General features: G+C 48.6%; 7 protein-coding genes across 7 annotated transcripts; 2 read left to right on the top strand and 5 right to left on the bottom strand. All coding sequences in view use genetic code 12, as the record gives it.

The window, feature by feature from the left end:
• Positions 1 to 182: 182 nt before the first annotated feature.
• Positions 183 to 677, top strand: GPI19 (phosphatidylinositol N-acetylglucosaminyltransferase gpi19; the record flags this gene model as incomplete). Its single annotated transcript, XM_006688236.1, has 1 exon — positions 183 to 677. The coding sequence occupies one exon, from the start codon at positions 183 to 185 to the stop codon at positions 675 to 677; it is 495 nt and encodes a 164-aa protein (XP_006688299.1).
• An 87-nt stretch (positions 678 to 764) lies between these two features.
• Positions 765 to 3,578, bottom strand: PSN45_000849 (uncharacterized protein; the record flags this gene model as incomplete). The annotated part of the gene is made up of 1 exon (XM_066157538.1): positions 765 to 3,578. One exon carries the CDS (start codon positions 3,576 to 3,578, stop codon positions 765 to 767), a length of 2,814 nt encoding a protein of 937 aa, XP_066013635.1.
• A 145-nt stretch (positions 3,579 to 3,723) lies between these two features.
• Positions 3,724 to 5,895, bottom strand: BUD14 (protein phosphatase regulator; the record flags this gene model as incomplete). Its single annotated transcript, XM_006688237.2, has 1 exon — positions 3,724 to 5,895. The coding sequence occupies one exon, from the start codon at positions 5,893 to 5,895 to the stop codon at positions 3,724 to 3,726; it is 2,172 nt and encodes a 723-aa protein (XP_006688300.1).
• A 1,415-nt stretch (positions 5,896 to 7,310) lies between these two features.
• On the bottom strand, positions 7,311 to 8,555 carry FTH2 (putative iron permease membrane protein; the record flags this gene model as incomplete). Its single annotated transcript, XM_066157539.1, has 1 exon — positions 7,311 to 8,555. One exon carries the CDS (start codon positions 8,553 to 8,555, stop codon positions 7,311 to 7,313), a length of 1,245 nt encoding a protein of 414 aa, XP_066013636.1.
• A 335-nt stretch (positions 8,556 to 8,890) lies between these two features.
• NPC2 (Phosphatidylglycerol/phosphatidylinositol transfer protein) lies at positions 8,891 to 9,505 on the bottom strand (the record flags this gene model as incomplete). The annotated part of the gene is made up of 1 exon (XM_006688900.2): positions 8,891 to 9,505. One exon carries the CDS (start codon positions 9,503 to 9,505, stop codon positions 8,891 to 8,893), a length of 615 nt encoding a protein of 204 aa, XP_006688963.2.
• A 296-nt stretch (positions 9,506 to 9,801) lies between these two features.
• PSN45_000853 (uncharacterized protein) lies at positions 9,802 to 12,831 on the bottom strand (the record flags this gene model as incomplete). Its single annotated transcript, XM_006688239.2, has 1 exon — positions 9,802 to 12,831. One exon carries the CDS (start codon positions 12,829 to 12,831, stop codon positions 9,802 to 9,804), a length of 3,030 nt encoding a protein of 1,009 aa, XP_006688302.2.
• Positions 12,832 to 13,126: 295 nt separating this feature from the next.
• On the top strand, positions 13,127 to 13,714 carry PSN45_000854 (uncharacterized protein; the record flags this gene model as incomplete). Its single annotated transcript, XM_006688241.1, has 1 exon — positions 13,127 to 13,714. The coding sequence occupies one exon, from the start codon at positions 13,127 to 13,129 to the stop codon at positions 13,712 to 13,714; it is 588 nt and encodes a 195-aa protein (XP_006688304.1).
• Positions 13,715 to 13,720: the final 6 nt, after the last annotated feature.

The following is a 13,720-nucleotide window of genomic DNA, read 5'->3' on the forward strand; positions in this document are numbered from 1 at the left end:
CTCGAGGCACCATTCCCACAATTCGCACTGGCCCTGGTCCTGCTCCCGCGCCATTCCCACTATTGGCACTGGCTCTGGCACTGGCCCTGGTCCTGCTCGCTGTACCGCAGAAGACGAACTCACAAAACGGTCCCGCGCTCGCGCCCCATTCATCTTAGTCGCACTCACTCTGTGTTGTTCTCATGGCAGACTTATCCACCACAGAAGATAGCCTTGCTCGACAGTCGGACGTCACGGTCCTGAACCAGAACCCTGAACTCGCGGAGTATGTGGGGTTTTCCACCAGCGTCGTGAGCGCCGTGTTGCTCTCGTGCTTTGTTCTCTGGTGTTTTGTACCCACCGAGTTCTTTGTACAGCATCTTGGATTTGACTATTTCCCCGACAAATACTGGACATCTGCAGTGCCAGCATTCTTCTTGATGGCAATGCTCTTCAGTTACGTGGGCCACACATTGTACGAGGTAGAAATCAAAACCCTCCAACTCAATGACATTCGCAACTTTATCGATGAGCACAGCGTGATGCCAGGAAGTGAAAAGTATGATTTCGAAACCATGAACGCCGAAATGGCCCAGTATATCCACAAATCCCCGTCGGGCGTGTGCGACTTGCCGGTGACTATAGCCAACGAGGTTTTGTATGGAGACTACGAGGAGGATTTTGATGAACTTGACTAATGAGGTGCAATGAGTTACGACAATAAATTCTATATAAATATACATGAGCCCAACTCTAAAATACATGATGCTAAAAGATGCAGAAGCCTAGATGCCATACATCTCATAAAGCAGGCGTCGGGACTCCTGGTCCAAATGGTTCAACACCTGGGTGTTGAAGTTCTCACCAAGTAAGCCACTATAGCTTTGAAGAAGCTGCGAAAACGAGTGTTTGAGGTCTTCAGGTGGCTCAAAGTAGTTGGCAACGGTGGAGATGAACGTGGATAGGTTCTTCTTTCCCTGGAGTGTCGACAAGCCTCCGAATCCTTGATCAGGGTTGGAGGCAATGGTATTTAACATTCCTTTAAAGCCAGTTTCCTTTTCGCTGTCATCCATCAAGTAAAGCATATGAGCACACCATTGCACAATGAACTCCGGCAACCGAGGACCCACCACCTCTGCTCCTCCATGAAGCCCCATTCTTCCGAGACAGATGGCTGCATTTTCCAATACCGTTTGGGGAGTATCCATTGAGTTCAACACCGGAATCAATAAACTCACCAAGTTGGCCAAATATGGCTTCAACTGCTCATACGAGAGACGCATACAGATCTCCCCAAGCGACCAGATGGCATTGTTATAAACCGGATACGAGTTGAAGTTGCGGGTGTTGATCTCGTTCCCAATACACACCATGATCTGGTTCAAATAGGGAACCACCGTGGCATCCAACACAAAGATGGCCAAGTCTCCAAGCAAGGCATATGCAGATTGCCGAACATCGTCGGTGGAATCTTCGAAACATTGAAGAACCAACTCCATGAGGTTGATACGGTTACTCTGGATAAGCTCAAGGGAATGGGATCCGAACCCCTGGATCAACCCGTCAATTAAGTCCAACGAAGTCACCATGAAGTCTTTTTCGGGCAAGTCGATGGACGGATCTGTCTGCGACTGGAGATCGGTGTGGATGGTGTTTGTAAGAATGTTGACGGCCCGTCCATACACCGGCATGGCGTAGGGAGCAAACAACTCACCAAGAGTGGCAGCAATTGATGCCATACACTCCAACAATGGCCATAATGCCGTGTCATTATCATCCAAAAGTTCCCATTTGTGCAACAATGGAGGTAACAACACCTCCACATACTCCTGTTTTGCAGCCAATCTTTCGTGGCCCATGGCCTCAACAAACGTTTGTACACAGTCATACAAGATAATGAGGTTTTTACGTTGGTAGGTGCTGAAACACTTGGCAAAGTGCTGTAACAACGGTACCAAGTACATTTCAATCAAGGTGGGATCGGTTTCCTCAATGAATGAGGAAAGGGCTGAACAGGCTGCTTCCTGAACAACTTTTTTCCGGTCCAATGCACACTTTAAAATAGATGTGAAGGTAGGATCAAAGTACAGAGAGTAGTGGCCCCCTTCATGAGCTTCCTCAGCCACCCATGACGAGAACCGTGAGATGGTCCAACAGGTGATTTGACGAACTCGGGGTTCATCGTCTTGTAAACGGTCAACCAAGAACGGCACGAGGGTGGGAAGCTTGTCACGAGATAATTCCATACAGCTCTTGCTAATGGCCCCGAAGGCCAAGATGGAAGCTTCTCTGACTTCCCACTGTGACGAAACAATTCTTTCTTGCAATATGGGCAACGTAACTTCCAACACTTCAGACTGCAAGTTTAATGACAAAACATCCAAGCATGCAGCAGAACACTTCCGTATACTCCACTGGTCGAGCTCTGAGTCGTCATCGCTGTCATCTTCGAAGTCTTCATCGTCGGAATCGTCATTATCATCATACAGGTTATTCTTATTCCCACTCTTACTGGCAGCCTTATGTGATTCCTTCAGTTTGGCTGCCTGAGGCCGAATATCTTCTTCATTATCAGCAACGGTAGCATCGTCCTTTTCGTCAACCAAATTCATGAAAAAGATCTCTTCTTCTGAATACACCATTTTCTCCAACAAAGCAGGAAGAACGTCATGGAGACGACCTCGGAATATTTCTGGGTTCTGTTCCACCTCGGGTGACGTCGATAATGCAAGGAGGAACTCACAGGCTTCAAGAGCAACCTCTTCATCTTCATCTTCCATCAAGTGTAGGCAGTAGGTAATGACCCCGTCAACATGAGGTAACAATTTATCACCCCGAGCCTCCAAAACTGACGCAAATGCCTTGCAGACACTCTTCTTGACATCCTTGTTGGAATTGTGAGCCAATTGGAAGAGCTTTTGGAGAAACACATCAAGTACCACAAGCACGCTTTGAGAGCGATGAGGTATGAAATAGTCAATACACTCGATACTTAAAGCTTTGACACGGTTGGAGCACGATTCAAGCAACTCAATAAAGCTGGCCATCAAGTAGTCCAACGGCCGTTCCCCTTCAAGCTCCACGTTGAGTTTATAGTGACTGTCTTCACAGATCTTGGCGAGTGCGCTCATGGCGGCATCAGCGATTTTTGTGTCTGCAGCAGTGGGATCCGCCAGCTTAGCCAAGTTCACAAGACTGGGTAGCACCTGAGGCCAGCCTGCAAGTCCATACTTGGAGAAAAGTGCTGTGATGACGTTTCCGGTGGTATTTCTAACCATATTATCATGGGACGTGAGACCATGGGCGATGTTATCGAGAATAAACTGGTGGGTTTCGGGAGATCCGCTGGACGACCGGGAAATTATGTTTTTTAAGTTAATACCACTTGCGGCTCGGACATCCAGCTTGGCAGATTCATCCATGACAAGAATGTAGAGTAGATAGTTTTCGATTTGTGGTTGGGACTTTGCGAGAACAAGCGACTCATTGGCAGCGTTTCGTTCGACGTTGTTCGACGAGAACGTACTACCAATGATGAGCTTGAGCTGGTCCACGGCTTGGAGATCAGGGGTCCAGGCCACCGCACTGGGGGTTGTCATAGTGATGGAACTGAGAACAAGTGGTAATGAGAAAAGTTTTAGTGCGATGAGTGCAATTGCGCGCGCTGCATGTCTCTTGCAATTCTCACAAATATTACATTATAGTACACAATTTATAGCTCTAGCATTCAAAGCTTGAGCAGGGTCAGAGCATATCATCTATCTCAGCCAACTTCTCAGCAAGCTCATCGAATTTGCCAAGGATGGGCACAAACATGTCATGAACGGGTGTTGACTTGCGTCTTGCAGCCAATATCTTGGAGTCCGGAGTGGTAGGTTTAGGCAAACTAGTCTGCGGTCTTAAAGGACTGGATTGGTCTTGGGGAAGATTGTCCAAGTCAGAACCGTGATCGAGATCGGCTAGAATATCACCGTATCCAGACCCTACTTCTTCACCAAGAGCTTTATCGTCAAGAACTTTTTCCTTATCGTCAAGATATTTTTCTTTATCGTCAAAACCTTTGTATTCACCAAGATCCTCATCTTCATCGTTTTCTGCCACCAGGTCTCGCTGATCTTGGAATGAGAGGAGGTAGCTGTTCCGAGAATCATAGTCATCCAGGAGATATTTGTCTTCGGCAGTGCCAAACACCTGATGGGTGTCTCTGTAGTCAAGATCTTCGTCATATCCATCAAGTTCGTTCTGGATATCTGAAGTAACTTGATTTAAACGAGTCAAAATTTCAGACCGGCGTAACCGTTCAGACGTGGGGGTTTGGGTCCAGGTGTCTTTGTCGTCGAGGTATTCGTCGGTGAAATTGCCGTAGTCGTAGTCGTGTTCTTGAGGAGTCTTGTAGTTCTCAACAGGCGTAGCATCTTCGTTCTCTTCCGAAGACTTGCACTCGCCTGGAGTCCTATACTCAGGCGACACATTATCTTTGGCAAATATATTGAGCGGGGCCGGTATAGGAGTTTGATAGTCACTCTGAGGGGTGTCGGGAGTGATTTCGCTTAGGCTCATATCTTTGGGTGGCAGTGGAGAGCCTGAAGTTGATTTCCGCTTGGATATCACCAATGGACTCTCTGATGGGAACGTTTCACTGAGAATCTCTGACTTTTTATCGTCATCGGCGTGGATCTCTCTATGGATTTCCTCAATTTCAGGAATATTATAGTGACTAGGGAACTCTTCGTCTTCACCACCACTGTCACTATTCTCATTGAGTTCCAACACTCCTAAGTCTTCGAAAGTGACCAGCTTGTTGATCAATTGTTTGGTACCATCGCGAAGAATACTACCTGATCGAGATATAGTTGTATCGGGTGTCTTCTGGAAAATCACCGGAGACCCAAGTACATTGTCTGAGCTGCTGGGGTTGGACGACACCAACAAATCTCTAGAAGACTTTTCGAGTTCTTCATTCTTAAAGCAGTTCAACCGAGCCAATCGTTCACCGTATGTTTCAAGACATTCAGCCGGCACAAACCCTATTTTCCCGTCTTCTTCGTCAGACAAAAGATACTCGTCTCCGGCTTCATTCAATTCTTGTTCACTTTTGTTCAAGTTTCGTTCGGTCGTCAACTGGACGCGTTCCTGTTTGGTAAGTTTCTTGATCAACCACCAGTAGTTATCCTGGTCGTTGATGAGATAAACAGGCTCATTTCTAGCAATTGAACAATGGGATGGATCTGGTCCCGAGAAGTCATATAGGCCGTAGAGCTTGCCTGGATCGATTTCTCGAGGAGGCGACCGTGGAGGAGATGGCATGTCATCGTCGTCCTCCGCATCGTCATAATCGTAGTCGTAATCGTCATCATCGAAGTTTTCGTCTTCTGGTTCTTCCTCAAAACTATCATTGAAGAATATGCTACTATTTTTCCGGGTGGGGATCTCCAGTTCGTCACCCAGGCCAATTGCCAAAGGTTGGCGACCAAGATCAAGATCTGAATTATGCTGGTCGTTATGGTTCTGATCAAAGGAAAGAGGACTGGTTTCACGGGGCTCAGGCCCAGGCACCGCCCGCGACGGTAGCTTCTGGCTGGGGGTCTTGTCGAAGTTGGTGATGAAGTTGCGTTGTTGTCGTTGCTGGAACAATTCGTTGGGATTGAAGTCACTGTCGCTGTTTTTGATATAGTCCAAAACTGAAGACTGGATGGTTGCCTTGGATACGTCTGCCGACTTGGATACCACCACCGAGCCCTGCGATGCCGATGACTGATTAGAGGTGAATGAATGCTGGGTCTGGTTCGAGTATGTTGAGGAACTGTTCGAGAGGCTCGAGACCTTTCTAGCAATGGCATGAGGGCTTAGCAAGTGGGCCGAGTTGTCAGCCGTAGAGAGTAGCGGTGCTGACGATGTGTATGGGTTGTGCAGCATTGGGGGTTGTGGATAGGGAGTTTGTGGATACAAACTGGATCTGATTTAAGGAAAATGGGATTGAGATGGGGGAACAAGCTGGGGGATCTGAGGTTTTGGAATTGGTGCTTTAGGTTAGTGAGAACAAAAACAGCTAGAGGGCAGCGGGTAAAATGGGCGGGAATGATATGCCAAATGTAATGCCCTCGCTAGCGTTGTCCTTTTGCAAAGTATAGGTTTTTCACTAGTAGGAATTCCTTGCGCGTTTTTTCTCTACGTTTTACCACGAAATGATGACACAAAGCGGCTTTAGGAGCGTGAAACAGCCAGCAGTAGGCGATGTACTCGCGTGTTTTTTTTTTGCAATTGAAGAGGTAAGGTTCTACGGACGGGTTGGTTGTCTAGAGGGAACAGAGGTAATGGGTATACATTTTTTTTTGGGCCCAAGAAGGTATATTTTGAGTGGTTTTTAAGGTGTTTTAAAACATGTCTGGCTGGTGGAGATTCGCGTGCCTAAATCTTTTGTTTTGATCGGAGCCTGCTTTACATGGGTCAGAACTTCGGTGGGTGTATGGGTCAGACCCGTACACCGAGCGAAAAGTGCTAGATATAGAGACTTCAAGCTCAAGAATGTTTGAAGCTGCAATCTCAATTCCTGTAGTCAATATACAAAGTAGTACCAATCATTCTGCTAAAGCCTCATCGATTTGTGAAGCAAGAGCGCCCTTTTAAGTGAGCCAAAAATACCATTGATCAGCGTCTTTGATACAAAAATCAAAGATACTTACCATTTTTTTCGACTTCCTCCTCATTCTAATAAAACACGCCAAGATTTTAATATTGATTGTGAAGGCCAATATTTCCCTTCAGTTTCGCCAAAATAAAAAAACCATTAAGAACAAAAAAGAATCAGTTTCGACGTTTTTATCTTCTAGTTATATATTGGGGTAAAAAAACCTGAAGACCCCGTACACTAATGAGACTCAAAGTCTCAAAGTCTCATTGCAGTTTACTAATTACATTTTAACTTTTTGCTTCATCTTATCAGGACACTAAAAAGCGTCTGCGCGATCTGAAACCTCTATTTGTGAACTTGATGACTATTGCAAAGTAATTGCTTATTCGATTTTAGGGGATATTCATATTTACATCCTTTTTATTCATGGGAGTTCACCCAGGCTACAGTATCCTGGGGATGTTTGCCAGTATAGCTATGACTGCGACTTCAGGGTTACTGAAGGTGCTAAGAATAACGCACCAACTACAAAATTAAAATATAAGTATTATCCACTGGTTGTGAATGTATAGATATTAAAATATAAGTTTTGATATACCCTCCAGCACGGTGGGCGCTTGATGCTTTACTGGCACCACCACATATCACGTGTTGGAGGCATAGGTATATGATGACTGGCACCTCAAGTATGCTTAGGAAACTATGCCCTGTGCAACAACTGGTGGCTTTCTAGACGCTCAAGATCCACTGATGGATTACTCTGCAAATCCTCGTATGGAGCATCAAAATCATGATCTTTCTGGTGGGCGTGGCTTTCTTGTATGTACCGGTACAACTTGATGCGTTTCTTAATGCGTTTGATTTGGAATCGAATAGGAATCAATGGCAAGTATCCGTGTCTTTCTTCAAACAACTTGCTTTCCAACCACAAGGATACTACCAACCAGTACACTATATAAGAACCCACACTACCATAGGTAGCACTGTTGGTCCAGCCAAAAATGGCGTTGAACACCATCCACCAACCATCGGTCAACCCGTTGCAGCAATTGACATGCCACACACTGGTGGAGATGTCGTAGGAACCAGGCCCACTGCCAGTCTCGCTCACATCAAAACCATCGCATCTCCGCACAAACCGCTCAAGCTCCAAGAACCACACTCCACGGCTCATAAGCCCAGCACTCACGGTGTACAAAAAGCACGTCAGAATAATCAAAAAGTACTGCAACGACAACTTGTTTCCTCCTTTATACAAAAGGTATCCGATGGCCGACCCGAGAATAATCCCTGACATGATCGAAAGTGGTAACGAGGTGAGAGGGTTGGAAACGCCCATTCCACCCACGAACACCACCGCTTCCAAGCCTTCTCTCAAAGTGGTGATGAATGGCAAAATGGCAAGAAAGTACCGTTTTCTCAACCCAGGTGAGCCACTACGGCCACGGGCGGGGCCTGCGACCAACTGGTCGACCCGGTCTTCGGGGGTATCGGCGTCAGCGTCCTCGTCCGGCAGTGGCCGCTGGATCTGCTTGTTGGAGTCATAAGCATCTCCCAACTTCATCCACCACTTAACCTTCATGATCTTATTGATACGAAGCAAGCCTAAGCCCATGATGGTGATTATGGCACTGGAAAGAAGGGAAAACACCCCTTCCCATAACCTCTCGGTAAGAGACCAGTAGTCCTTACCGATATAATAGAAGGCGGTGATGAATACCAAACCTATGAAAAGACAGATGGCGAGACCCGAAATGGCACCCACCCACACTTGGAGCTTGAGCTTGCGCTGGAGCTCCGTGTCGGCCGGCGAGGGGGTGGTTGACGGTCCATTATTTTGGTTTATGAATGACAAAAGCACAGATATGATGATGGCCGTTTCCAACGTCTCTCTCAAGATGATGAAGAAGATCTGGATGGAAAAGTATGCCTCAAGCTCAAACATGGCTGTGAAGTAACGGGGTTATGCAGTTTGGAGTCGGGGGGACTGGAACACAAAAGTCGACCAGTTTGTTTTATACGAGTGGTGCAAGAATTTGATCCAGTTTTCTCGATGGTATCGCGGTTGAGTGCGCGAACCAGGAGAGTCTTGGCCTCAAGGGAACGGCTATGCAGTGTATTAAACAATATATTCTAGGGCTAGAGACGAGAGAAGGCGGGATAAAAAGGACTTGGGGGAGTCCGTTTATACGGACTTCTACCTCACCATCAGTTTGTACTGATTTCCACTTCACCTTCCATTTGTACAACTTCTACTCACCTTCCTCTCTCGTTAGTGGTTCAAGCAGCAGGAAATTCAACAGTCCCACTCAAACAGGTGATAAATTCATCGTCCTTGGTGTACGCCCGGGCCGTGACAATATACTTTCCTGGAGGCACTTCCAGCGGAATCTCCACCTCCTTGATAATGATATGCTGGCCGGCAGCAATAGGACATTCCAAGTCAACAGCAGAAATCTCCTCACAGATATCAAACGTCTGGTGCAACAACTTGATGAAGCCGTACCTTACGTCGACCTCGACGTACGCACCGTCCTCAATGTCGATATCCAAATACCCTTTGGCGATGATAGTCAAGTTTTCACCTCTCAAAGGGGGATTGGGCTCTAAAATGACGCTCTGCAAGTTCAAGAGCTGGGCCTCGGTGACGTCACATTGGACTAGCGGCGAGTCTCCGGGAATGGGTCTGTCGTTGCCGGGGATTCCTCCTGGCAACTTGAGTTCAATGGCGAAACCCGAGTCTGTGGCAGGGGCAGGGTCAACGGCAATTGGCGAGTCTTGCAACAGGAAAAAGGAAGCCAAGTTATTGGCGTAGGTTTGGAGAGAAGGAACGATGGACAAGCCGTTGGCGGACGCCCAGGTGGCGGCCACGGCGAATTTAGTGAAAGAAACCATGATGTTGAGGAGTGACTTATCCCCTAAAATATTTCGCGAAGTGGCTGGAGTTGCGATTGTTGCGAAATCGGAGTGCAGGAAGGCATGAAATTGGGAAGAAGAATGTGAATTGAGTTTGATTAATACGTTCTCTGGTGAATGATCAATACGTTCTCTGGTGAATGATTAATACGATTCTCTGGCTGATTGATGCAATACTCCGGTAATGATTGATATGATACTTGTACAAATACACATTGATAGAGGATAAGGATCATGCTATTATTATGAAGAAGTAAAGTCACATTAGAGTCTGCTCACGAGATAACCAAATTGGCCGTCATGGTGTCAAAGCGCTCGCGCGTCAACTTGTTCTGGATGATGAGGAGCTCGTTATATATCTTGTATCCATTTGCTGTTTGCAACAATTCGGTGAGCTTGGACTGCGAAAGTTTCCAGGCCACCGAGTCACTCACAGTGGTATAACTGATTTCCCGTGAGTGAGACACCTCAAAGAGATCACCAAATGCCGTCATCGGCAATATGCTGGAGTGTAACTCGGTTTCGTCGCTCTCAAACCGGAGAAGCGACTTAATCAAGCCTGTTTCCACAATGAAAAATGCTGGTTTGTTGGTTGAAGTGTCGTAGAACGTAAAGTTCTCAGGAATTTGTTCCTTGACAAAGTAGTCGGTCAATTGGGACCAGAACTCCGCGTCCTTATCGGACAATCCCTGGAACGTGAGCATGAGCAACGGCAAGGGCTGTTTTTTGAACAGAGTGTCGTTCGAGTTAAAGTATTTGTTTTGAGACGTTTGATGCGATTTGACCGTCCTGGTGGCCGCCTGGTACACCTGAGTAGTTCTGGGAGTGGTGCCAAGCGAGGCGTCGAAGGCACTCATGGGGGTTTTGGCTGCTACTATCGACTTGTGGCGAGTCATCCCCAAGACATCGTAGCTGGACGAATCCCCACCGTGGGCCAACTCCTTCTGCCGGATGACGTTTTTGTAGGTTGCCAAGAACGAGCTCTCGCACCACTCCAAAGCGTAGTTCAAGGTGCTGAACAACTGGAGACTGAGAGCATTGTCGGTGTCCCAGAGGCCGGCATCGCGCAACGCCTTGACGGTCTCATCATTGTCCACCACCGACGAGATGATCAACTGGGTCTCGAACTCGTTGGCCAAGTTCAAGATCCGCCTGAAGCCCTCACAGGCGGAAAAGTCAATCGATACGATTCCCTTCATGTCGAGAATCAAAAACTTGACTGGGTCTCTCTTGAAGTTGTCCACCTCAAACCGCGACCGAATGGACGCTTCCACTCCACCAATGGACCCGAAGAACAACGTTCCTTGGAGCTTGACGACACAGATCTGGTTGCCCACGTCCTTCAAGAACTCCTGCTGTTTGGGGTGTCTCAACACGGTCGACCGGGCCACCACACCGGTGTAAATGCCCTGCACCACGGGGGTGGTGGCAGCCTCAACCACAAACGAAAGACATGCCAACAAGATTCCGGCCAATACCCCGTACACAAAATCCCAAGCTCCCATGACCACCACGATGATGATGATGGTGTAATATTCGATCTTGGTCAAGCGGCCGCGAGTATCGTACAACGCTTCTTTTAACAATTCGTACCCGAGCAAGTAGATGAGCAGGCCCACCACACAAACAGGAATGAAGCCAATGACGACGGGGCCGACCATCATCACCCCGGCGGTGGCCACCGCAAGGAGCACGCCCGCGAGCCGGTCGTCGGCCCCTGCCCGGATGAAGAGCACCGAGTTGGTGTATACCAAGTAGTTTTGGATCGATCCCACGAGTCCCGAAAGCACGTTCGAGTATCCATGGGCCACCAATTCCCGGTCCACATCGACCTGGTCCATGTTGACGGTGACGGCGAGGGCCGGGACGTTGATGGGAACGTGGAGAATTCCAAAGAACGTGAGGGCCAACATGGTGGGGATCTGGCGCACAATACACCACCAGTCGACCAATCCAAACCGGTAGTATTCGTAGAAACCGTACCACGGCTCGTCGTCATCGACCGACGGGAACACCCACCCAGCGACACGGGCCGTACTCAACGACCACCACGGCACTGCCGCCACAACCACGTGGAACACCACAAAAACCCCGATGAAAAACATTGGTACGATCAACGAGTTATGGTATTTGGTTTGGATGGCGATGAGAATGGCCGTGAGCACAAATGGTACAAACCATTGAAGAAACGTCTGGACCGACCCGAAAAGCACCCGGAAAGTGTCAAGATGGTACAGAAACTCACCGTCAAGACGCAGCGACACCTGGATGCCTGTGACCACCAAAAAGTATCCGACTCCGCCAATGCACCCTACCAAGATATGACGTGGGAAAAACCCCACGAGCGAGCCCAACTTGAGTTTTCCAAGCACGTAGAAAATGAGGCCGGTGACGACAGACGAGATGGCGTACGTCACGATGGTGGTGGCGATGACGGTGTCATTGTTGGAGCCGTTACCGATTTCAGCCAAAATCGATGAGGCCATCGCGTGGAAAAACGGCGTCACCTCAATCATTTCGGACCCAATTCCACTGCGGAAGGCCGAGCCACCGAGCGAGTACACGAGCTGTGACACGATGCACGACACGTAGAACATCGAGAGCCCGGACGGCCCCATGGCCGCAAATACTGGCTCACTTACGGGGAACATGATCATTCCATACGATAACCCGTCCAAGATGTTGAGAAGGGTTCCGAGAAACACGGCGGGGATATAACGCACAGGTCGGAGGGCGTGGTGGAGCCACTGCGACCGCCGTACGGGCTGGACGGTGCCGGGGCCGTAGTCGTCTTCGTGGGCGAAGGGGTTGGAGGTTGAAAAGTACTTTGCGTAAGACCCCTTGAGGAGGTGGGAGTCATCACTAAGCGACCCCACCACATCTGAACCCGGGTCAGTAGGGTCCTGGCCATCGTACTCGCCCTGGATCTCAATGGCGGCGGTGGGCGAAACATACTCGTCGTGGAACGAGTCGTCCAGGAAATCGGGGCCAGCAGCGCTATCGTCAGAAAAGTTGTCTTCCATGACACCAATGTTGGCAGAGCTGGCGGTCTGCTCGTCTACCTGGAAGGTGGAGTGCACGGCGGGCGACGAGATGCTGGAGCGGCGGTTGGGGTTGACAGACCCAGAAATCACATAACTTCTGCCGCCAAACTCAAATGGACCTGGTGACGGGGAATTGACCGGCACGGCGCCCAGCGCGGTTCCAAGTGGTGTGTTGGGTCCCACGGACGTTTTGCGGTACGCGGCTTGCTGCTGGGAGAACGAGGTGGTTCTGGAGGTGAAGGAATTTCCCGAGTAGCTCATGATGAGGAAATTGGAAAAGTGCGGATGCCACAATATTTATGCGATGATTTGCAGCACAATAGCAGCCACCACAAAAACGTGAACATGGGGGGGAGCAGAAGCAGAGGAGGCGGTAGCACGGGCGAAGAGGGAAGTGAAGGTGCCATTGTGGCCAGCCAGTGGCCGCTGTATCCAAGGTCCACTCTTCTCTGCTGCTCGCTTCGTTGTCGCTTGTGCTCTCTCGCTTCTCACGTGAAGAATATTTTTTTGTGTGAGGATTTTTGTGCGCGCTTGTTTATTCAGTTGTTTATTCACCATGGACACCTTTGACAAGATAAGGTACGAACGGCTTCGGCTCGTGTGCACTCGGGCTCTCGAGGAGTCTATCAAGAAATCACTCGACATCGAGCTGATCAAGAAGTGCTACCCCACAGTCGCCGGCACCAGCCAAGGTGAACTGGTGCTTGAACTGGCGCGGTCTCAAATCATCGACTTCTGGTTCAATAATTCCATTAGAGAGTTTGATCTCATATTCCAGGAGCGGGACTTGCATAACAAGCTTGACCTGCTTGATGAGATCATCCATCTGGCGAAAGTCCGAGGGATCAATGGAGAGAATGCCATTGAAATCGACAAACTTACACCCAGGGAGATCATTGAGGCCAACAAGAGCCACAAACGGAATGAGACCGTGCAGTCGTTGCGGTTGATATATAACCAGTTGTGTATCGATAACTTGCAGTATTTCAAGGAGTTATCGGCGTTGGTGACGGAAAGTAATGAGCTCAAGGCACAGATATATGATAATGCGCTGACCTTGAACCAGGAGTTGCAGGTGTTGAAGGACGATACCACGAGCGAGCGAGTGAACGAGTTGTTGGAGTTAGTGGGAGACGATATATAGAGATGG

The sequence above is a fragment of the Yamadazyma tenuis genome, chromosome 1 (assembly GCF_029203305.1).
Source record: "Yamadazyma tenuis chromosome 1, complete sequence".
Lineage (NCBI taxonomy): Eukaryota > Fungi > Ascomycota > Pichiomycetes > Serinales > Debaryomycetaceae > Yamadazyma > Yamadazyma tenuis.